Consider the following 23,210-nt stretch of genomic DNA (forward strand, 5'->3'; position numbering starts at 1 on the left):
TTATAGCGTCTTGGAGTATCTAGGCTAAGAAATATAGATTTGTCGGGGGTAAACGCTAACTGTAACCAAGGATCTGGAAGTCGTTCTTGTGAAAGTTTCTATCCCTGGATGTTACCTGAAATACAACGGGCATGATCATCCAGCTATTTAGACCAACCTTTCAAGTCCAGACGAACTGTTCACTTAGACCAGGGGCAGGAGCAGCTCAAAACACCCCGGAAACCATCTAAAACTACATTTGACAGCCCGGTGCAGCAAACAGTGCGTGCTCATAAGCCTGCTGGACTGTTGCTCCTCGGTACCTTCCGATACGCTCGGAGATGACTGTCATGCTCGGAGATCGCTGTTCTGACCCACCACAAATAATTATACAGCTATAGCCCCTGATTGCGACGTGTAGTCTGGATTATTTAGATTTCCCCGCCGACTTTCGCCTCAGAAGTCTGTCAATTCACTACATTCCACGCAGGAAATGACTACGTTAACAAAAATGAAACGAGCTATCATACAGTTTACCGTCGCTACAGCGCTCTTGGTCACCAATGTTCAATCGCAACCTTTTTCCTCCCAGATACCCCTCAAACCAGCTCAGAAACCATGGTCACAGTGGATGGCCGACAGCATCATCAGTCGCGGCGATGCCCTAAAGGTTGAGCCTAACACCATGACCTCTACCGTATTCAAACACGGCATGTTTCAATTGGCATTGGAGCGACTACTGGAGCATGTTCCCAACGAGCAATCAAAAGCTCATTACTTTGATTATCTTCAGCAGAGCGTCCAGGCGGAATTAGGCACACACGGTCTTAGATATTACGATGTGGAACATACGCACATTATCGATGACTTGCTTCTGGGTCATGGACTGCTCTACTTACACGAAGTGCTCGGTGATGAGAAGTACCTGAGCGCCGCGAAGCAGCTGCGCCAGAGCTTGGACACGCAGCCACGCACTGCTGAGGGTATGTACTGGTATCGAGCAGACACATCTCGTCAAGACCTCGAGTATCCCAACACTCCTGACCAGGCTTTTGTGGAGCAAATATACATGTTCGCTCCGTTCTTGACTCGCTATACGAATTTGGTGGATATCGGCAACGCAACCGCGGCCTACGACGATGTTCTTCGCCAATTCGAGCTCTTCTCAAACCATTGCGAGCACCAAGACACCCACCTATGGGCACAGGGCTACGACGATACCAAGCAAAAACCATGGGCTGATCCAGTAACGGGCGCAACACCTGAGATTTGGGGTCGTGCAAATGGGTGGATGACCATGGCCCTGGTCGATACACTGGAGCTGCTGCCCGTTTCGCACCGATCGGATCTGTGGACGAGACTGCACACTCTGTATGTTGATTTGGCCAAGGCTGCAGCCAAAGCCATAGACCCCGACACTGGAGCTTGGTGGCAGGTAATGTCCTGGCCGGGACGCGAAGGAAACTTCATCGAAAGCAGTGCTTCGGGAATGTTCGTCTACTCCCTGTATAAGGGTCTGCGTTTGGGGTACTTTGAGGATGCAGAGGACCAAACAGCAATTTATCGCTCTGCGACCAAAGGTTTCCAGGGACTGATTGATCAATTTGTGGTGTATGAGTCGCAGGGCGCGCTGGGTTTCAACGGCACAGTGCAGGTTCGTGGGCTTGGTGGAAATTTCTCCTACGAGGTGAGTGAATCGTTTAGAGAACATGCGGATTCGCAAGCACTGACGTCAACTTCGTGCAGTTTTACATCGATGGAACAATTGCCTACAATGATCTAGAAGGTGCAACCGCCTTCCTCTTCGCCGCGATTGAGCATGAATTGGCTGGAGGCATTGTTTTGTAACTAAATGCATAAACCAGAGACTACTCTCCCTACAGTCCATTGATTGAAGTTGACCGAGGGCTTGAAAGTGGACGTGGTGGATAGACTAGTATTCTCCTTGCATTCACTTTACAGATTGAGTCTGATTTCCAAAATACGAGTTTTGACTTGGCATGTTTTCATATTTCCTGCCATGAAGTGGAGCCCAAACTAAATACGTGGTGCAACATCGTAAGATCTGACAGTACCCACCCCGGGACGCACATGCATTAGCACATCCTCAGCCCCCAAGGCACGGAATCATCGTTCAAGGACAGCCATCTCCGGAGTGATCTGCTATCGGAGAACCAACGCCAGACAGTTATGACCGGAATTTGTTGGATGAAGCTGCATATTCTGGGAATCGTCCGATGTTCTTCGTTTCGGAATATGCCAGCTCAATTCTCGCAAAGACCACCCTCCTGGCGAAGATAATCACTAGTTCCCGAATAAATTGATGTGGCAAGGATTGCTCACAGGCTTATAAGAATCCATCGAAAAGGGTTGGTCTCACGTTCCCACTGTCATCTTCGATACATCTGTTTTATGGTAACAAGACCAATTGATCTGCCTACTTCATCCACAATGGCGAGTCCTATATTTCCCGTCATCGATTATTCGCGGCTTGTTTCAACCGATTCCGTAATTGCTGCTGAAGAGAAAGACAAACTCTTTCAGTCCTTCCATGATGTTGGCTTCATATATCTAAAAGGCCACATCTTCACTGATGACTTCATGAAAACAATCTTCTCCCACATCCACAAACTTTTCGACCTACCAGAAGAATATAAACTCGCCATCGAAGGTGACGAAAAATCTGCTTTCCGAGGGTGGTTTGCACCAGTGCGCACCGCTCGTAATCCTGAAACCGCAGATCAGAAGGAGGCATTTGGGCTGGGCAATGACGCCGATCCCACTCGTCCTAACCGGTGGCCGAAGGAATGGCCTGAATTTCGTGATGACTGTTCGCGCTTTTTCGAGGAGTGCTTCCAGATGCATCTGGAGATTCTGCGTGCGTTGACGGAGAAAGTCGGACTCCCTCGTGAGACCCTCGTCCCTTCAGTCCAGGCCAAGGATTCCTATACGGCTCTACTTTATTATCCCGAGACGACCGTCGAGAGTTTCGATCAACGGGTGCGATCGGCGCCTCACACAGATTTTGGCACCCTGACTCTGCTCTTCAATGACTCCATTGGTGGCTTACAGGTGCGCAACAAGCAGGGAGAATGGTGTGATGCGCCTCCCATTCCCGGCCATGCGATTGTGAACGTGGCGGACCTTCTCGCTCGCTGGTTCAACAACCGCCTGAAGTCCACTGAGCATAGAGTTGTCGCACCCGCCGCGGAGACCCGTGTTCTGGCTGATGGATCAGTGACGAACGTAGTCCCTGCTCGATATGCTATTGCCTGGTTTGGTCATCCAAACCGTGATGCCGTTATCAAGCCCCTCGCCGAGTGCATTGCCGACGATTACCCACAACAGTATGAAGCTGTTATTGCGGGAAAGCATGTCAAAGAGCGCATGGCACGACTTCTGGACGAGGGAAAGCTCCCAGAGAAATGGTCGGATGATATGCACCGCAAAGAGGTGCCAGCAGCTTAATTCAGCGCGTATATCTGATCTTGGCCTATGTCTCTTGCCATTTTGTACGAAACTACTTTATGTAAATGAATAAATGGGGTGATTTTTATCCCTTTAGAAAGACCTTGAATATTAGGCATTACGGGGTGATGATTGTCCAGTCCCTGCTTGGCTCTAGGTTGCTGCAACTCATGTCTATATGAAGGCCTGAGACAAATGTACTAATTCGCAGCTCACTTCAAGTTTCTATGACGAAAGATTCTTAGTTTTATGTCGTATATTGTACTCTCCATGTTCATAAGCGGAGTAAAGGCACCTGTTGAGACGAGCGATAGGATTGGAGATGCTGTAGGAAAAATAAATTTAGTCCCTTATTGATTAATATTTAAGATTTCTTAAAGTAAGATACCCTGTAAATACAATTTTGCGATCCGAACTTTCCAGAGATATACGCTATCATAAGGCTGGTGTGCCCAGGGTGGACGCCATCAAAGCCTGAGCGGTATTGAAGACCGATGAAAGCTCAACTGCGACTACCTCAAACCAGCGTGTTGGGCTCGATCGCAATTTGACGAATAGGTAGTCAAATGGGTAAGGTCAGTGATATGCATCCTTTATTGTAACTCGCTAGCGATAGGAATTACCGTCAAAGACAGTAAATAACAAACAAAATAATGAACGAAACCCCAATGCATAACCCAAATAGAGTGAAATCAGAAACGTCCTTTATAACCACCGGGCTTTACACCACCCCAGATGATAAATTTAGGTTCGAAACCCTTACCAGCCTTCTCAGTTTGGCTGAGGTGACCATCCTCCGGTAGGAGCACAACATTCTCCGGATATAGCTTCCCTAGAAGTGCGAGTGCAATGATGGGTGCCTGAGCCGGGATGACATGAACACCGCCTTTTTTAGCGGTGATGAGTCCACTCTCAGATTGCAAGAGAATGTCGAGGGCCGAGTGGACGATCGCAGGTTTATCTTGGAGGTTTGTCTCATTGCCTCTAAGCGCCTGATATGCGTAGCGGTGTCCACGAGCAACCTGACCGACATCGACCCCAATACACTTGCCGTTACTTAGCTCGAGGCGAAGCTCTAATTGACGGACTGGATTGGACTCAGCCGAAGGTACGAGGCCCAGACTAGCGTTCTGCACCACGGCAGATTCGGATTCGGAGGGGAACTTGAGCAGCTCTTCACTCTGCACCTGGTTGCCAGCAAGGATCTCAGGCCGTGGTGCGGTATAGTAATCTGTGAACTCGTAGTCGAACAGGATGTTCTTCTGAGATGTATCGAGCTTAGCCGGCACGTACTCCAGCAAGTGGAATGGGGTCTCTCCGCCGGAGAGGACGGCTGGAAGGATGGTGCCGTGCTCATATTGGAAGCCATAGCCGCCGGTTTGGGTCCGGGGCAAATCTGGCGCCAGAAGGGCTTTCGCGTATGCCAACACCGAAGCCTGAGTTACGCTCTTGGTGAAGAGGCCCGTCAGGAATTGGGCACGACTGGGCTCCAGATGACGAATCCCCCGAGCAGCCTTGCCGTCTACGGGAACCAGCACGTCCTCGAAGTTCCTGAATGGAAGGAGAGCATCACGAAGCAGCACCATCTGGTGCATGTACTCATTAAAAAGTTGCATCAGGTGCGGCTGACTGCGACGCCCAAACATGAGGTCGACATTCACTGGCGTCAATAGGTGATTCTCGCATGGGCTACGGATGTTGAGGTTCGCATCAAAGGGGCCGTTGGATGCGTCACGCGCCCATTGAACGAGAACCTTTCCGATTCTCTCTGCCTGCTCTTTCATCTCCCTGCGCGAGTGATCCGGCACATCCTTTTGGAAGGGTAAGGTGGATTCGCGAGCGTTGGTGGCCAGGTTGGAAGCAACATTGTCGAGTAGCAATGCTCGGGCAGGCCTGGTATTGGGGGTATCCTCACCCAGACGGTAAACGACCGTATCCAGAAGAGGAGCGAAACCTTCGACTAATTCGCGCGGAGTATACACCCCCGATCGTAGAGTCCATGCATGGGGCTGGGGCTTATCACGAGCACTACCCTCTGGCTTATGACTGATGGTGTGCCCAGCCAGTATGCCCCCTCCCAGGCCAGCGAGACGGTAGATGGCGCTTTCAGCTGCTGGTCTGATCATCGTTGCGTTGAGCATCCCGAGGAGAAAACTGAGAAAGAGCAGGATCTTCACTGGCGTAAGATCCTTCATACATCCGATAAAAGGAATATCCCGATCGCTCCAGAACGGTTGGCCTGAATGATGAAATTGTGTAGGAGTGATTATTAATGGCGTCCTGATCTCCAGGGTTGTTTCGGAGAATCGTGGTCATTTCGCGACCACCCATGTCCGACCAGCGTCTGTGGCTCCGTACATGGCCACCCCTTCTTTCCTCGCCCTAGAGGAACCAATCGCAGGAGCAGATGCGGCGCAGTCGTGATAACGGGGTTGTTAGGCAATTTGGCTTGGATCTGCTAGCGATGGGTCGTAAAATCAAAATCTCCGACATCGTGAAGTAAGCCCGCGTAGCGGGAAGTTCTCTTCACTCTTCCGGATTTCGTACAAAAGGGTGCCACACGAGTAATTTTGTCTTCGCGTCTAGAAACAATCCCACATTTGTAAATTCATCAATCATGGCCGCAGTAGAAAACTCTACCTCCACCACACAGGAGGTGTTTGGGGGAACCGAAGGCCAGTACCTCCTGCCCCACCACGTCACCGAAATCGACCGCCTGAGGAGACAACATGAGTATACCAAAGTCTGCTGCGACGGTAACTTGCTAGGATTTTCCTTGCCAGAGTCTAGCAAGCCACTCGAAATTCTCGACAGTGGCTGTGCAGATGGTAAGTAGCAGCACGATCCTATTCAATTGATTAGTTCCTCAGGGGTTGGCCTAATAATGTCTAACATCCTTTAGGGACTTGGCTGCTTGACCTGGCCCGCGAATATCCTCAAAAGCAGCTTTCCCTTCACGGCATTGACATTGGCTCCAACTTGTTCCTGGCAAACCCTCATCTCGATCTTCGCCAGCATGACCTCCTTCAGTCGTTCCCCGAGAACTGGGGCTGGAAAGACCACTTCGATGTCATCCACCAACGTTTCTTGGTCTGGGGCCTGAAGGAAACGGAGTGGCCAAGGGTTCTGAGCAATCTGCGGAGCGTATTGAAACCCGGCGGTCGCATCCAGTTTGTTGAGTGCAAATGGATCTTCCCAGATCTGTGGGAAAGCCATCCCGAGCAGCACAAACTGGCTTTGACCCAAATCTGGTCCACTCAGATGGCAGGAATGGACATCTATATCGGCGAAAAACTAGCGGACATGCTGCAGGAGAATGGGTTCGAAGATATAACCACTGTCCCATATCCTTTTGCTTATGGAGCGAGTGCGAAACATGAAAAGGACCGTGACTCCTCGGCTGAGCTGTGGGTGGAGAGCTTCCGGCATCTGGCTGGTCGGATAGGTGGTGCGTGGTTCTCCTCAGGTCTTTGCCCTTGCGTGGTTCATTCACTGACTTTGATCTGGTGCAGAGGATGGCATCCCTGGAGTTGCCAAGACACCCGAGGAATATCATGCTTTCTTGGATCGCCTAGTGGAGGAGATTAAGGCGATTGGTTATGCCCCGGAATTGAGGATGATCTCTGGTCGGAAGCCGCTGTGACTGGGAATTTCTCGGATTTGACTATTCCAAACAACAGGGTAATGGAGTTCTCATATGTGACGGACACTCCAGGGTACTTAGTACAATTCTTAAAAGACCACATAAAGAAATGTTAAGATCTTATTGACAAATTAGGTAAACCAGATATTGAGGGGAATGGGAGATTCAATGTCGAGGATTAACTGGAGGCAGCCTTAGATGTTTACAAATAAAGATCTCAAAATTTCTCTGTAATACCTCTTGTAACTACCTACCTAGCCTCCAGCAGTACGCATAGTCCACTGGACAAATTCAAAAGAAATAACAATTCAAGACAAGATTATAATCATTGAATAATCGGCCTTCCCATCACCTCTGCTACTCCTTCTGGCAAGGGACCATCTTCTTCAACTCCCTCCGGTTGATCTTGAACCCCGTCGTCGGATACTTCGGGACGGAATAGACTCCCCCAGTCAATCTTCTCAGACCTGTTAGCTTTGTTGCCGCAAACTTCTCAATATCCTTTATTGTCTTCGCTGTCTCCTCACGGAAGGCCTCTTTCAAAATCACAAACGCCGTCGGCTGATCAACTTGCAGTTCTGTGTTGCGGACCCCAACAACGACGACGCTCGACACTACGGGGTGCTCAAAGAGCACAGATTCAATTTCCACAGCAGAAACATGGCTTCCGTATCCTTCCCCGACCTTCATAAGTTCCTTGATACGGTCAAGGATGTACACGTTGGAGTCTTCATCGAGGTATCCGAAGTCGCCAGTGTGAAACCATCCTTCTCCGTCGAAATCGCGATTCGCTACCTCGTTGTCCTGGTATCCCTTGAACCTGGCGATCACATTGCGTACCAAGATCTCTCCTTCCTCGTGAGCATCCAGCTCTTCTCCAGTCTCGGTATCTATGACCTTGGCCTGAATACCGTTCACCAAGGTACCGCTGGAACCTGGTAATTTGGAGCCTTCGTCCACTTGCATGGCTAGGAGCATGGTCTCAGAGGTTGCCCATTCGAGAGTCAAGTGAACGCCCCCAAACTGATCCGAGACTGTTTTACGGAGGTTTTCGTGCATTGGGGCACCCGCCGTCAATAACCATTTAACACTGCTGACGTCGCATTCGCTCATATCGGCGCGAGCGAGTCGGGCAGCAATTGGTGGCGTAATGAACAAGAAAGTAATACGATGGCGGGCAATAACGTCGACAGTGGTCTCGTCGAGTGTTTTCTTCATCAGGACGACCGGAATTCCAAGCAGAATGTTCAACCCAATATGCAGTTTGGAGTTGATAAAGAATCCCAGAGAGAGAGGAGACACCCAAATGTCGGTGTCGGGATTTGTGTTCTTTGGAATAGTACCAATTGTACCTTCCATTGTCGAAATGTAGTGTGCGTGACTGGTAAGGACCGACTTCATGTTTCCTGTTGATCCGCTAGTCCGATTTATGAAGACATTGTGTTCGTCAGCTTCTTGCACGGTTTTCAACTCGAATACCCGCGCCTCGCTCCCCTCCTCGACTAGCTCATCCAGAGTCGGCCAACTCTCAGTGGTCTTGTCCAAGGTCACAATTGGTATGACACCAGCAAGCTCGGACGCTACCTCCGACAAGACAAGAAGCTCGGAGTCAGTGATGAAGAGCTTTGCTTTGGCCTGCACAAGCCGAGCAGCAACATCCGTCTCACTCATTTCACTCTGGGCTGGGATGGGAGCGACCATTGCACCAGCAGCGACGGCGCCCCAGTAGGCAATGGCATACTCAATCTACCACTCAACTTAGCTCTTGCTGAGTATTTTGGATGAGAGAGTACGGGATAGACTTACCTTATCCTTTGCCAGGATAGCCACTACATTGTTTGGCCGAATTTCATATTTTTGACGAATTGCATCCGCAAATCGACGACTCTTCTTCTCCAATTGAGCATACGTGAGCGTCTTATCTGTGCCGTCGACACGATACAAGACCCTGTTCTTGGGATAGTCTCTTCGGCCTTTGTAAAAGATATAAGAGAAGGCGTCCGTGCTTGGCACGGGGGAAGGGGGAGTCTCGAGTCGAAAAGCATACTGGTTGAAGGACTGGTAATTGCCCGTCTCAGAAAGGGATGAGCCTGTTCGGGACCTAGTGGTATAATGTTGAATGTTGTGTATTGCTTTCCAATGTGTACAATCCATCAAGACAAGAGAACAGATTAAATAGTTTAATTACAATTGCGTTAGAAGTATTCTCTGCATACTACCCCGAGGTCACAGTATTCATTGGCGAAACTACGATGGTGGCTCGACTGTCCGTAATCATACCTCCTCCATTGGGATGCCATACTGACAGGACCTGAAACATACAAAGATCCAGTCACCGATAGAGAAATATCCGTTCTACAATTTTACATGAGGCGTTGGTAGTTCAGTAGCCCCCAATTCGAGATCAGGGCTTACTTTGGGGCCATGCAGGACCAGCCAAGTCCGATCCGCGTCGGATAACTCCGTACTGGCTGCAACTTTCCATTGACGAAGGCCTCCCGGTGGCACTAATGCAACTAAAGCTCTCGTATATTTATTTAGTGGAGAATAATGATCGACAACGTCAGCACGGGCCGGTGGCGAACCATTTGACATCTCTTCTCAGTTGCTAGATTCTACCACATGGACATGTCTCCGAGTGATCTAAAGTCGTATTCATCTGCATATTCCGGAAGGTGCCCAGGACTCTTTTCAACTCTCGATCCATGCCCCGTCTGACCACATAACATTACCAAAGAGCCGAAGCTTGGCGAAGGCCATAGTAGATAACCTTTCAAAGATAGGTGGAGCAATTTTGGAACCCTATTGCACTGCTATTACGGGACAGCCGTGATGATCGGAACTGGCTGTATCCCGATGGACATCCTGAAATCAAGCCCATCTTCTTCCGACGACGGGAGGGCGCTTACATCGGTATCAGGATGTGAATTAGGGCTGACGACAGAGACCTGAAGACTTACAGTAGTGCTTACATGTAGTTCATCGCATGCAGGTTGGTGAAGTCGTCTCACCCGTAGCCACGATTCATTGCGTGCGAACCGTCGAAATGTCGAAGAATTTAGTCGGAAATTATATCTCCACGCCGGCTAGGCGTACAGCATAGCTCGTTAAAGTCACAAATTAGAAGATTTTATAGGTCAATCTACCATGACAGTAGTGCAGTTGTTACGAGCTATGCAAGATTGACCCGGAAAATATATACGGCTTAGTTCATTTCAGGAAAATGCCGTGGAGCCTGTCATGGTCACCATGTGGTTTGACAAAGGCATTCTGCAGCCCATGCACGCCATGCATATGCAGATCGCGGCGTACCCGTGCATAATGGCAGGCCAATCACCTTCCAGATCGAGGATATCCTTTATCAAGGCCTAGAAGGTCAGAGTAGTGGGTCACGCCGAGAAAAAGACACTAACTGTACCCTTACCGGACTTGGAAGTTAGAGATACAACTACCAAGAACCTATTCGGAAGACTATGGCTGAATACGAGATGTTGAATGCTAGATACCCACTTTGATCGCGGATGTGACAGGGGTGACTTGCAGCGAGGTGCCTTGTCAGTGGGGGGAAGAAGAAGGATATTCTGCGTACTACAGGGCATCTTGAGCATCAGAGATCCGGTGCCTGCGTTCAATGAAACCTCGGAGATACTTCATACCAAAAGCAGTGGTAAGAAACGGCACATTCCTATCAGAATTAGCCTAGGCTTCCGGGATTGGATCCGCAAACCATGGCCACCGTTCTCTCCGAAATGATGGGTGGATGCCAGGACTCCGTGAAATCTATCGTCAGCCAACAGAATTCGACAATACAACCCTACAGCCTGGATAGGAAGAGAAGATAATAGTCACCCGGAGTCATTAAGTCCTAAAGGTTATGTATCAATCCCTCATATTTCCTTAAGAGAGCAGGGTAAGGGGGTAATCTCCTTCTGCCGGCTCAGCTATGTGACTTGAAGAGGATTCCAAGTTAAAAATCACAGTAAGTGAATTAGCTTCGCAAGCACCACGCACCTCTTAACTCTCATAAGATTCCTCTACACAATCCTTCATCGCCCTGATAAGCATGCCGGAAGACTTCCCAGTCGAGTCTGCTGCAACAGACTCCATGTCCACAAGCGCGCCTCAGTGCTCTTGGAGTCCCCAGTCATGGACCAAGATGCCCCGTGTCGCTCAGGCTGTCGAATACAGCGATCCAATGGCTCTATATGAAGTCTGCAATACAATTGCCTCGTTACCACCTCTGGTGAGCCCCGCGAAAATTGAGATTGCGCGATCCTACTTCGCTGCTGCTGCGCAAGGGCGAGCTTTCATCATGCAAGGTGGCGATTGCGCCGAGAGCTTTAAGGATGTTTGTCCGCATATCATCCACCAAAAGGTCAAACTACTGCAGGAGCAGTCGCGAATGCTGGCTCAATGCCTAAATCTCCCCGTGATCACAGTGGGCCGTATAGCTGGCCAATACGCCAAACCACGATCTAACCCATGGGAGGTCCTGCCCAATGGGACAAAAGTCCATGCATTCCGCGGTCACAACGTGAACGGTCCTAGTCTTGATGAACGACACCCTGATCCCCATCGACTATTGCTCGGCTATTTTCATTCACGAGCAACACTTGACCTGATGAAAGAAGGGCAACTCCCCGCCACGCCCCCTACTCCCGGCCCCTCTACTCCTGGTATCGATGAGATGCTATCTGGAAACACTGTCGAACCGTTCGATGGTCCACAGGGGGCCATCTTCACATCTCATGAAGCGCTGCACTTACCTTTTGAGAGTGCCGTCACACATGGTCGCTACAATACTTCGGCAAGCTTTGTCTGGATTGGCGAACGAACCCGTCAATTGAACGGAGCTCATGTAGAGTACGTACGTGGCCTTCGAAATCCGATCGGCGTCAAGATCGGACCGACTATGGATGGCCCAACACTAGTCAATTTGTTGGATACTCTGTGTCCAAATCCTGGCAACGATGACAACATAGGCCGAATTACAATCATTACGCGATTGGGTGCAGATAACGTCGAGAAAGTTCTACCGAGCCTGATCCTAGCTGTGAAAGAAACCCGCCATCGTCCTGTCTGGATGTGTGATCCATGTCATGGCAACACTCAAAACACCACATGTGGTGTCAAAACGCGACATGTCGATCGTATTCTACAAGAGCTGATCAGGACATGGCAGACACAATGTGACAATGGATCAATTCTAGGCGGATTGCACCTGGAGCAGACTGGAGAGTTTGTCACTGAGTGTCTGGATGGCACAAAACAGGGATCATCGGAACAGGGTCTTGCGCTCAACTATCGTTCTCTTTGCGATCCGCGTTTGTCATATTTCCAGGCTTGCAGTGTAGTTAATTCGTTTGTAGATTTTGTGAGCAAACATCACGGTCAGAACGAAGGTTAGAGCGAGTTCTTTTGATTCAATCTCATTATTTTCATGAACGAAGCTATGAACTTGTCCTTGACGGGGCTTATTTGACCTAAGGGGACCATTATCTCTAGGGAACGCCTACCATATCCTCGCCAGATTGATAAGGTGGATGGCTATATTCCGAGCTGAGCCAAGATGAAGCCACAGCCAGGAATACTAAGGGTCATATTGTCTAAATTTTCGGTATGCTTGTAGAACTAGGATTATGCCTTCCGCGAAAACTATGAAATTAGCGTATCCATATCGCAGATCTAGTAACTATTAGGGAACATATTATATTGGTTTAAACGGGAATAGATCTATATTATCCATTCCCTTGATAATGGAAATCGGATACAAATATCAGTGGAACTATATACTCTCTTACACAATGCGTTCGAAGATAATACCCTTAGGATATAGAGATGTATTGGTAGCTTACTGGTAGCTAGCACGTGGCCCTGCCTCTATGGCAGATACAGAAAACTCGGTGCTAAAAATACATTCTTAACCTTTTAGTTAAGTATAAAAGACGTCAAGACATGAGAACCTATAGACCTAGGATTGCAGAAACAAGCCATTATTAAAAGCAGAAACATTTAATCCAGGTATAATGTCCTTCCAAGGCTATTCGTGTTATATGGAGTCGAATCTCCTTAGGTTGTATGAGATCAGTTCGATGATATCAAAAAGAGCTATCATAAAGTTAGCGAACTCCTTTTTGCTAAACCTCTATCATATAATGCAGCCCTAGTGCGTAAAGACGTCGAGCTCTTACCTCGACGCTACTTGGATACACTCCAAAGCGAAGGGTTGTTTTCTGGTCGGAGATAGTATGGATCCTTACGCTAACATATAGTGGCAGCTGAAACCTATGTCTGTTGTTATCTTTCTAATACCTACATTGACAATTTTCTAAAGGTATTAGACTTCATTTCCCAACCGTTCTTGTCGTTCTTGCTCGTAGGCGCAAGAAAGTCGATGTCGTTTATATCAATTTTGCTAATTCAGTGCATTATCGCGCGAGTTGCGGCCTATGGCCTTATGGACTAATTCATCTCGCATCTGGGGACTGCAAGGAACTCTATTTAATCTAAATAGAGTGGGAACTTTCGTAGAGAGAGCGTTAAGGATCTTGACGGAGGATAAGATTTTTGGTGTTCGCAGTTGGCCTAGGTATAGCCTAACCAAGTGGTTTTTCTCGGGCTCGCCCTTAGGATCGGGTATGTTATATTTTGTCCGTAGCAGCTACTTACAAGGGGTCTTCTGGGGGTCTTGTAAGAGTAGGATACGTTGAGAGTGAATGATATTATAACCATAAAATCCCTGCGCATTCAAAATTCAAAGAAGAGAGAAATAAACGAACATCAAGGAGGAAGGATACCATATACTACTGTAGTAAATCATGTCACCAATAATCCACTAGGGACGGACCAGACTAGTGACTCCAAAGTCACTACAGATTAAAGCACAAGGTCTATCACACTTTTAATCTTTTTCTTCAACTCCCCTGAGCTAAGATTTTAATTCAGATTATTAACTCTTAATAGCTAGGCCCTATTATTATGTTTAAATGATGCTTTGGTGTAATGATTGCTTATCTTTAGATTTTGTTTTGATCAAGCAGTGCCCGTATTCGGCTTAGTATGGTCGGCAGGTGCCGCAACCTACAGTCGTCAACGGCCGGGGCATTTCGACTCATAAAGTTCCGACTTGCGGGCCCGCTTCGCCAAACTATGAACGATCACGACATTGGGCTCACGCATACAGCCATGCATGATGCATGCTACGATGCATGCATCATGCACAATTAGCCCCTTACAAGTGTCGCTAGTTTTCTTGGATCCTCGTGTGGCGTGAGACCTCCGACCGAACTTAATTCTCGGGTATCTTTTCTTAGAGAAATCATATAGAAGATACTTGTTCCAGTATTCAGCCACCCCAACTTATGACCATAAATGGTTAGATCTTTAAACTGAAGATAGAAAGAGAAATATACTACCTAGTCTCATGCCATATACCTATTCTTAACGCCGAATTTATAGGACGCTCTATCGCAGGAATATCGAAATAACAGTGACATATATCTTTCTACAGGGCGGGTCCAAGAAATATAAACCACAAACTTTACATAATATTCACATACCTTGGCAGAGTTTAGATTTCCATGTGTATGATCCCGGAGATTATCGCTTAGGTAGTATCGTTTGAGTGGAGGACCCTCGTATAGCGAGGGTCAGATAAAGTGGTAATTGTTGCGAGGAGCCACTTGGGTGAGTTCGTAGTGTCTAGCCGCGTGTGCTATCTGCACGCTTGACACACCGGTATCGTAGTACCTTAGCAGCTTCAGTTCTCTAGTAGTTACTTGTAAGACGTCGATTTGATTGGGCTCCTATCGCCATGGATTATTAACTTATTCTAGATAGGGAGGTTTACAACTGCCTATTAGGCCTATTAGGGTGGGTAAATTTGGGGGCCTTATTCGGGGGGCGTCAGAAAAGAAAGTGCCAATTCTTCAGCCTCACAAGGCATAGCGTGGCATGTTCTATTTCCCGACTATGGAAACGACACGATGTTTATTCTTCACGGATTTACCGTTAAGGGCAATCCTGCGTGCTGAATCGGAGACCTCTAGCTGCCTGAGCTTAACGAGGGGCGCCAAGCCAAACGGGAGGCGGAAAAATCTTACGCACTTGACAAGGGACGGAGCAGAAGCCACAAGTGCGCTCCAAAAACGTTTTGACTTTGGCCCCCCAACGAAGCCGGAGGCCCGAGGGCGAAGGCAAAAACACCATCTATCCACATAAGTTCCTTTTAAGTCTGTGCGGCTGAGGTGCATAGTTCCCTTTGTTCACTATTATGGCCCCGCCTACAACACCCATCAGTTCTCACATACACCGCCTGCCGTCTATCGCGCACTTCTAGCATCATGGACTGGAATAACTGCATGGAATATACCAATTCTAGAGCCTCCCCCGATACAACAGATGCCGAGTACCGCTGCGGGCTTTGTAACAAGACCTACGGTCGCCGTACGTTGTCAATCTGCGTGCATGTGATCTTTTCTTTGTCTCACAAAAGTATTAACGAGCTCGACAGGGGATCTCCGCGACCGGCATCGACGTCGCTGCGCCAAAACTTTTGGCCAGGAACGCGCCTCCAAGCGCAAGTCTTGTGAAACTTGCGCGCAGAAAAAGTTGCGCTGTTCATTGACCCGCCCCGCCTGTAGTCGATGCGTTCAGATGGGCTCCGCCTGTCACTATCCCAACCCATCTTCGACACGCGGAGACCAGGACACCGGCCCAGAACTCATGACATCTGTTGAGGAACCGACGTCCACGGGATTGACGCCCATTGCCCCCGTTGCGGCCGTAGCTATGCCGGGGAATGGCAGTCATAGTACCTCCGGTATGGACGGCATCGCCTGGAGCCCGGCACTCGACAATATCGATCTGATGCTTTCCTCGATGGGTGATGGAACGGGATTTCCAGGCCAGAATACATGGCCTGACCTCGGGTCAGGCTTTGTAGGCGAACACCTACACGGTCAGCCAGCGTCCTTCTACATTGCGCCGCAAGAAAAATCAAAAACACCCCATCCGCTAGACAACCCTTCTATGTTACTTTCAGGGGATCCGCTTGACATTCCCCTACCACCTCTCTCCTCATCAGGGGGTAGTAGTCACCGAGAACTGTCCGCAGGTCGCGACGACGCAGAGACTTCGAACCCTGGTGGCACTAGTATCTTTGCCAGTAACTTTGCCCCAGATTTGTCCGGTCCGGCGCTACGGGACACAGCCAATCTATCTCATGAGCTTTTCGGGATTCTGCGCGGATATCCCCAACTGATGCAGCAGCCCGGATTTTGGTCTCCCTTCATTCACCACCGTCTTTACCGTTGCTCTAAGGAGGGCATGGCCGAGCCCCTCGGCATCGCCCTGGCCTGCGTCTCGGCCTATTCAAGCTCGGTTGAGTCTAGCTTTGAGTTCGTTGATAATATGATCAACTCGCAACGGGAGCGGCTGTTGCGTGAATTTAACAATTACAGTGACCGTCCAGAGACCTGCCTTGCCGCCCTACATGCTGTTTGCCTTTATCAGATCCTGGGACTGTTTGGCGGCTCGTCCGTAGACACTCCCAAATCAGGTAATAGCACGCCTTTCAAAGATGCCAATGAGAGACGTCGCGAAGACTCGGGAAAGGTCGCAGAACTCCATAGTTCCTTCTTGCTGAAGGTGAGTGTTCCTTTCCCGTTGCTTTAAATATCCACCTTCTTAACCGTCGATCACGACCCACAGATGACCCGGCGCCTCTGCAAGGTGCACCAGAAAACCCTCGGAGGAAATGAACCAGGCTGGTCTGAGTGGAAATTTGCCGAATCTCTCCGCCGTAACGTCTTCTTCATTCACATCATTAATATACTCGCCGCCGAAGCCCGAGAGCTGCACTATGACTACTTTGAGCCGTTGAATGATGCCATGGTTTTACAAATGCCCCTTCCAGCCCCGGAGTATATGTGGCGCGCCTGCAGCGAAGAAGAATGGCGAGTGGCCCATGAATACGCGCGTCCAAGTTCACATACCCTGCGTACCCTTCAGGAGTTACTGGATTCGGACCGTGCTGGTACCTTGAACGTCGCGTCACTGCAACCCTTAACCAGGATGATTTTGGCGTGTCACAAGATTCGGCCTCGGGGTTACGATGGAGAAGTGCCCTGAAAGGAGACGATCTTTCTGTTTATTCTCCTTTCTTTCATGACATTTTTTATATTGTTGGTCTGAGTTTCCGGCGTTCTATTGGCGAGAATCACTACATACCCATACAACTCAATCCCGCGGGCTGCTGTATGCCAGGGAAGATGCCTTATGTATCAGCAACACCCATATTCTAAGCCTAGCTTGGCAATATTTAGAAGTAGTTTCAAGGAAATGCCATTGTTGCTAGCTAGACTAATAAATTATAAGCCCTTGAAAGGCAAGTCCACCACAAGTATGCATTTAGTACAAGAGTAACTATTCAAGGTTATACAGTTCGTAGTTGCTGACTATACCAACCCCATCGCATGGAGCTTATGTCTATGAAATACCTATGATCTACTACCTACAGCGGCAGTACTGGGCTGTGGTAGGCCCGTAGTACCTACTCCTAAGGACCTGGGGCCATGCCCGACCCAGTTAGTAAGCCTCGAAGACAGGTGCCCACAGATGATCAGCAGTTCTCTTGGTCCACCAGCAGGCACGTGAATGGCTCGGAGAAGAGTGGACATCACGTGACTATCTTCTCGGACGGAAATGGAATGTCGTTGTTTGTGATGGAGCAATGCTGCTTCGATAGGGGCAAATTACATTGCCGTGAGAGAGCGTGCTTGCAAGAAGGTGATTGGTAAGATCGAAACTAGGAACAAAGCTTTCGATTGGGCATAGCTCTTGCGGATCAAAATGGTCGTAACCCATGTCTTTCCTCTATTGGAAACCCCTCAGTATCCTTCTAATATGAAGATACTCATCGCTAGCTTTATTCGTGTGAATTTCATCCCAGACACTTGACAAGCAACCAGTGGCGTTCGTGATCTCTCCTTGGTATGGCTTGTACCTCCAAGAGCCATTAAAACCACTCAATTCATTTCTGGTCTTTCTTCACCCGACCACAACCACCATGGCGGAATCACCAGAGTCCCAGTCTTCTTCGCTCCATAATGCAGAAAAGCTGGAGCCCAAAATTACCAACGAGGGCGATGCCGCAATCCGCACTTTGATCGAGAAGCAAGCGTCGGGCAATGCCCACCTCGCCCATGTTCCTATCAGCTGGCGCGGATTGAGCGTCTCTGCTCCGGACACTGGCCCAGTAACTGTCAAGACGCTTCCTCGGGCTTGTCTAAATACCTTTGGCATTGACCAATTCAACTTCGTCAAGAACCTTTTGTTCAAGAAAGGATTTGGGGAGACTAAGACTCGGAATCTCCTTGAAGATTTCACGGGAATCGTGAAACCAGGTGAGATGTTGCTGGTTCTGGGCCGTCCTGGAAGTGGGTGCTCAACTTTCCTGCGCACCTTGGCGAATCGATCCTCCCTCGAGATTAACGGCGATCTGCAGTATGCGGGAATTCCGGCGGAGGAGTTCGGAAAGAGCCATCGCCGTGATACGATCTATCTCCCAGAGGAGGATCAGCATATTGCGGCATTGACCGTGCGCCAAACGTTGAGGTTCGCTCTCCGCATCAGCCTGCCCTCAGAGGTCCGCAATGGTGAGATGGTCGAGGAGCTGGTTCAGTCGATGGCGCAGATGTTTGGTATCGATCATGCCCTGGATACGCCTGTCGGCGGAGCATTCTTTCCTGGTGTGTCTGGAGGCGAGCGAAAGCGTGTATCGATTGCCGAGGTGCTTGCCGCTGGCTCATCAGTGCAGTGCTTCGACAATTCCACCCGCGGCCTGGACTCATCTACCGCGCTTGACTTCGTGAAGGCGCTGCGAGTGCTCACCAAGGTGGGCGATCGAACCACCATGGCAACCCTGTACCAGGCCGGAGAGACCTTGTACAACTACTTCGACAAGGTTCTGGTCATCTACGAAGGACGACAAGCTTTCTTCGGCAAGATTGACGAGGCCCGGGACTACTTTGAAGACCTGGGCTTTGTACGCGCAAAGGGCCAGACCACCGCCGAGTTTCTCTCCTATGTTACCGATCCTGCCCATCGTGAAGCCACACCTGGCAGCATAGCCGCAAATATGCACACGGCTGCCGACTTTGCAGCAAAGTTCAAGAACTCCTCAAACTACGCCAGCCTACTTCGTGAAATCGACGATTCACGGTCCTTGGGTCACCCGCATGCCGCTCAGTCCAAAGGGACGGCATCATTCAACTTGTCCTACCCGCTGCAAGTATGGGAGTGTCTGCGACGCGAGGTCCAGCTCGTGCGTGGCCAAAGAATCGTCCACTTTGGCAAATGGATTGCCACTATCATCTTGTGTCTGATTATTGGAAGTGAGTATTTCGATGTCTCAGCAGATGCCCAGGGTGCGTTCACCCGTGGTGGTCTGATCTTCTTTGCTCTCATCGTCAACGGCTGGCTTCAATTCCCGGAGCTCTTTGATGCGCACACAAATCGTCCCGTTCTGGAGCGTCAAGCGGCCTTACACATGTACCGACCATCAGCGGTGGCTCTAGCTCGAGTCCTTATCGACGTGCCACTGGTCGTTTTCCAACACTGCATATTTGTCATCGTATTCTACTTCCTGGCGGGGCTACAGGTCGAAGCGGGAAAGTTCTTCTTCTTCTTCTTCGTCCTCATCTTGTCGACTCTCTGTTTCAGCAATCTCCTGCGAATGTTCGCGTACTACGTGCCGACTTTGGATGATTGTAAGTGGACATCTCACCGTCATGCAAACATTCTGATTCTGATATGAACTTTGGTATAGGTTTCCGATTCGGTGGCACTGGCTCGACTATAACGATCTTATTTTCCGGCTTCTTGGTTCCGACTAAGGACATGAGACCTTATTTCGGCTGGCTGCATTATCTCAGTCCAATCAACTATGCCTATGAGAGTGTAAGAACACCGATGGAAACAAAGTGTCCCACAAAAGCGTAAACTAATGCAATCTTGATTCAGGTCTTTGTTAATGAATTCGATGGCTTGAACCTCGACTGCAGCGGTGGAATGGTTCCCAATACGCCGGGAGCCGAACCTGACTACCAGATCTGTCTGGTCACCGGAGCCAAAGCAGGCCAACAATCAATCCCGGGCTTACAGTATGCTGAAGCCCAGGGGCTCCTCCTCTCACACAAGTGGCGTAACGTGGGCATCCTCTTTGCCTTCATTGTTGCCTACGTTATAATCAGTATGATTGGCAGTGAGGTGATGCGATTTACGCCACAGGGTGGATCGCCAATCGTCTTTGCTAAGAAGCAAGAACATGCTAACTCTCAGCCGGGAGCTACCGAGCTTGCTGACAAGGACATTGAGCGAGAACTACCCAAGTCTGGTGGCGATGAGCCGAAGTCTGGACCTGCCAAACACAGCGGTCCCTCTCTGACTTGGAAGAACCTGACCATTGACATTGGTGAGAAGCGCATTATCAAGGGTGTCACTGCGTATATTCAGCCGGGTGATTTCGTTTCAATTTGTGGCGCCAGTGGTGCTGGTAAGACCACGATGCTTAAGGCTCTAAGCCAGATCAATGTGACTGGCGAGGTCGGAGGAGAGCTACTTTTTGGAAACATGGCCCTTGGACAGTCGTTCAAAAAAGTCACAGGTCAGTTCCTAGACTCTTTAGATGACTCACGGCTGCTGTTGATGATAGACGATGAATGCTAATAATAATACAGGGTTTGCGCAGCAAGCTGATCTTCACGATCCAACTGCCACTGTTCGGGAAGCACTAGAGTTTTCTGCTCTCTTACGTCAACCGGACATTTATACTCGCGCCGAGAAGCTTGCATATGTGGATACGGTTCTCGACCTGTTGGATTTGAAGCATGTTGCTGACGCCTTGATTGGTGATGAAAACTCTGGACTAGGAGTGGAAATGACAAAACGAGTAACGGTAAGGACATTCATCAATTTCCCGTTTTGAGTCAATGGAACTATTTTTCTAACAAGTCTTCCCTCAGATTGGCGTGGAACTCGCAGCTCGACCTCGCGTGCTCTTCGCCGATGAGCCAACGTCGGGTCTAGACTCTGAGGGCGCAGCCAACATTGTCATGTACCTGCGCAAGCTCTCCCACGCTGGCCAGGCCGTACTTGTGACCATCCATCAACCATCTGCTCTTGTGTTTTCGGAGTTCGATAAGCTGCTCGCTCTCTCCCCGGAAGGAGAACAGCTGTACTTTGGGCCCAATGACAAAGTGCTGGATTACTTTACCCGCCATGGGGTTGTGCCACCCCCCGATACGAACCCTGCCGAATTTATCCTCGAAACTGGCGGCGCTGGTATTAATGCCCGCAAGGATACCAAGGGAAGTCTATGGGCCAAGCACTGGCGCGAGTCTCCCGAGGCGAAGGCCGCTGCTGTGGATGTGGATCGAATTAACAAGGAGTACAAAGAAGGAAATAACAGCGTGGATGAGGAGATCGGCCATGGCGAATACAACGCCTCTGTCCTGCAGCAGTCATGGCTGCTCACGATCCGAATGCTGAAGAATCAATGGCGAAACCCACCATACATGTACTCGAAGATCTGGGTGCATGTCGTCCATGCGATTTTGATCGGTACGACTGTCTACAAGCTGGGAACATCTCCCAGTGATCTCCAGAACAGGTACGCACACATGAACCTACTCCGAATCATCGCACTCCTTTCGGCCAATATTCTACCAATACTAACGACAGACCACTAGAATGCTGAGCGTTTTCTCCATTGTCCTTCTCGTCAATACTATCGTCAATACCGTACTTGCCAGGTTTTTCTTCGCTCGTCTTCTTTGGGAAAGTCGCGAGGGCCCTTCCCGTACCTACGGTTGGCAGGCACTGTGTTCGGCGAGTATCGCGGCCGAGATGCCCGGTGCCTTGGTATGCTGTGTTCTTTACTATGTCATCTGGTATTGGCTCTGCGGACTGCCCACGGGTGAGGCGGCCGGTTATGTCTTCCTGTCGTTCCTGACCTTCGAGGTGTTCGAAGTAAGTCGTCCTCCACATATTTATCTGTCACGAGGACTGCAAGGAATCATTTGACTGACTGAAGTGAATCCACAGGTTCTCTTCGGCTTGTTCATGATCGGCATGAGTCCTGATCTTGGGACGGCCGGCAACGTTCTTGTGTTCCTAGTTTGCTCCGTCAACTGGTACAACGGAATCATCGTTCCCTACGAGCAGATCCAAGTATTTTGGCGATACTGGGTAAGCTATTCTATCCAAGTTAACGGCACAAACAGGCCGAATGGTCTCAATTTCCATAACCAGCCCTAACTTTAAAATTGCAGATGTATTGGATCAATCCCTTCACCTACCTCCTTGGCGGTCTCGTCACGGCAGTCATCGAAGATCAACATGTCGTCTGCAATGAAGGAGACCTCATCTTCCTATCTCCACCTGCCAACGAAACATGTGACTCTTACCTCTCCCCCTGGGCTCGTTCCGCACAGGTACAAGTCCTGAATCCTTCCGCCACGGATAACTGCGAGTTGTGTCAGTACACCACGGGAAATCAGTACCTGGAGGGATTCCGACTTGGTAATGGCGAGAATGGCGGGATTTGGGGTGACTGGGGCATTTTTGTGCTGTTCACCGTTTCCAGCTTCTTTTTGGTCTACTTTGTGACCTGGGCGACGAAAGTGCACCGGTGGAAAAAGCAAAAGCCCGTCGACAGGCCTAAGTCAGTGGAGTCCTCGAGTGAGTCGAGCTGAATGTAAGGGGTTGGGGAGTCGCGCATATTCCTCAGTATATCCGGAGCTGATCTCCGATATTGTAATTTGATTAAGCTTGATGTGAAGATAGTGATCTGTCTACAATACCTGATCCTGAGCTGTGTTTTACTGTATACACTTTTTCTACATGGAAATCCATTTCACTCGTCAACATTAACTCTTAATCAATCTGCTTCTTTTGATGATACTGGGATGTTTATATTCTTATATTCTGGCTGTTCACAGATACTGATCCTGCTATCCTAAAAGATGACTCAATGGCTAATGAGGTACATGAAATAAATGAAAATAGGAATACATAGTGTCTGACGATGACAACTTGACCGATGACTCGAGTACTAATA

The 23,210-nt window shown here is 49.2% G+C and overlaps 8 protein-coding genes across 8 annotated transcripts; 6 read left to right on the top strand and 2 right to left on the bottom strand.

Moving 5' to 3' along the window:
* Positions 1–490: 490 nt before the first annotated feature.
* On the top strand, positions 491–1,827 carry N7496_009683 (putative glycosyl hydrolase family 88; the record flags this gene model as incomplete). The annotated part of the gene is made up of 2 exons (XM_056702596.1): positions 491–1,666; positions 1,726–1,827. 2 exons carry the CDS (start codon positions 491–493, stop codon positions 1,825–1,827), a joined length of 1,278 nt encoding a protein of 425 aa, XP_056551596.1.
* Positions 1,828–2,430: 603 nt separating this feature from the next.
* Positions 2,431–3,447, top strand: N7496_009684 (isopenicillin N synthase family dioxygenase; the record flags this gene model as incomplete). The annotated part of the gene is made up of 1 exon (XM_056702597.1): positions 2,431–3,447. One exon carries the CDS (start codon positions 2,431–2,433, stop codon positions 3,445–3,447), a length of 1,017 nt encoding a protein of 338 aa, XP_056551597.1.
* Positions 3,448–4,139: 692 nt separating this feature from the next.
* On the bottom strand, positions 4,140–5,573 carry N7496_009685 (uncharacterized protein; the record flags this gene model as incomplete). Its single annotated transcript, XM_056702598.1, has 1 exon — positions 4,140–5,573. One exon carries the CDS (start codon positions 5,571–5,573, stop codon positions 4,140–4,142), a length of 1,434 nt encoding a protein of 477 aa, XP_056551598.1.
* Positions 5,574–6,064: 491 nt separating this feature from the next.
* N7496_009686 (class I SAM-dependent methyltransferase) lies at positions 6,065–7,090 on the top strand (the record flags this gene model as incomplete). The annotated part of the gene is made up of 3 exons (XM_056702599.1): positions 6,065–6,275; positions 6,350–6,895; positions 6,960–7,090. The coding sequence occupies 3 exons, from the start codon at positions 6,065–6,067 to the stop codon at positions 7,088–7,090; spliced, it is 888 nt and encodes a 295-aa protein (XP_056551599.1).
* A 357-nt stretch (positions 7,091–7,447) lies between these two features.
* On the bottom strand, positions 7,448–9,390 carry N7496_009687 (AMP-binding enzyme domain protein; the record flags this gene model as incomplete). Its single annotated transcript, XM_056702600.1, has 3 exons — positions 7,448–8,836; positions 8,897–9,191; positions 9,371–9,390. 3 exons carry the CDS (start codon positions 9,388–9,390, stop codon positions 7,448–7,450), a joined length of 1,704 nt encoding a protein of 567 aa, XP_056551600.1.
* Positions 9,391–11,153: 1,763 nt separating this feature from the next.
* N7496_009688 (class II DAHP synthetase family protein) lies at positions 11,154–12,497 on the top strand (the record flags this gene model as incomplete). The annotated part of the gene is made up of 1 exon (XM_056702601.1): positions 11,154–12,497. The coding sequence occupies one exon, from the start codon at positions 11,154–11,156 to the stop codon at positions 12,495–12,497; it is 1,344 nt and encodes a 447-aa protein (XP_056551601.1).
* A 2,935-nt stretch (positions 12,498–15,432) lies between these two features.
* Positions 15,433–17,221, top strand: N7496_009689 (Zn(II)2Cys6 transcription factor domain-containing protein; the record flags this gene model as incomplete). The annotated part of the gene is made up of 3 exons (XM_056702602.1): positions 15,433–15,535; positions 15,603–16,738; positions 16,802–17,221. 3 exons carry the CDS (start codon positions 15,433–15,435, stop codon positions 17,219–17,221), a joined length of 1,659 nt encoding a protein of 552 aa, XP_056551602.1.
* Positions 17,222–18,158: 937 nt separating this feature from the next.
* On the top strand, positions 18,159–22,845 carry N7496_009690 (uncharacterized protein; the record flags this gene model as incomplete). The annotated part of the gene is made up of 8 exons (XM_056702603.1): positions 18,159–19,860; positions 19,920–20,050; positions 20,114–20,756; positions 20,830–21,047; positions 21,115–21,761; positions 21,841–22,120; positions 22,196–22,339; positions 22,423–22,845. The coding sequence occupies 8 exons, from the start codon at positions 18,159–18,161 to the stop codon at positions 22,843–22,845; spliced, it is 4,188 nt and encodes a 1,395-aa protein (XP_056551603.1).
* Between the last annotated feature and the right edge of the window lie 365 nt (positions 22,846–23,210).

Source organism: Penicillium cataractarum (assembly GCF_028827025.1).
Source record: "Penicillium cataractarum strain IBT 29864 chromosome Unknown utg000008l, whole genome shotgun sequence".
In the NCBI taxonomy this organism is placed as follows: Eukaryota; Fungi; Ascomycota; class Eurotiomycetes; order Eurotiales; family Aspergillaceae; genus Penicillium; species Penicillium cataractarum.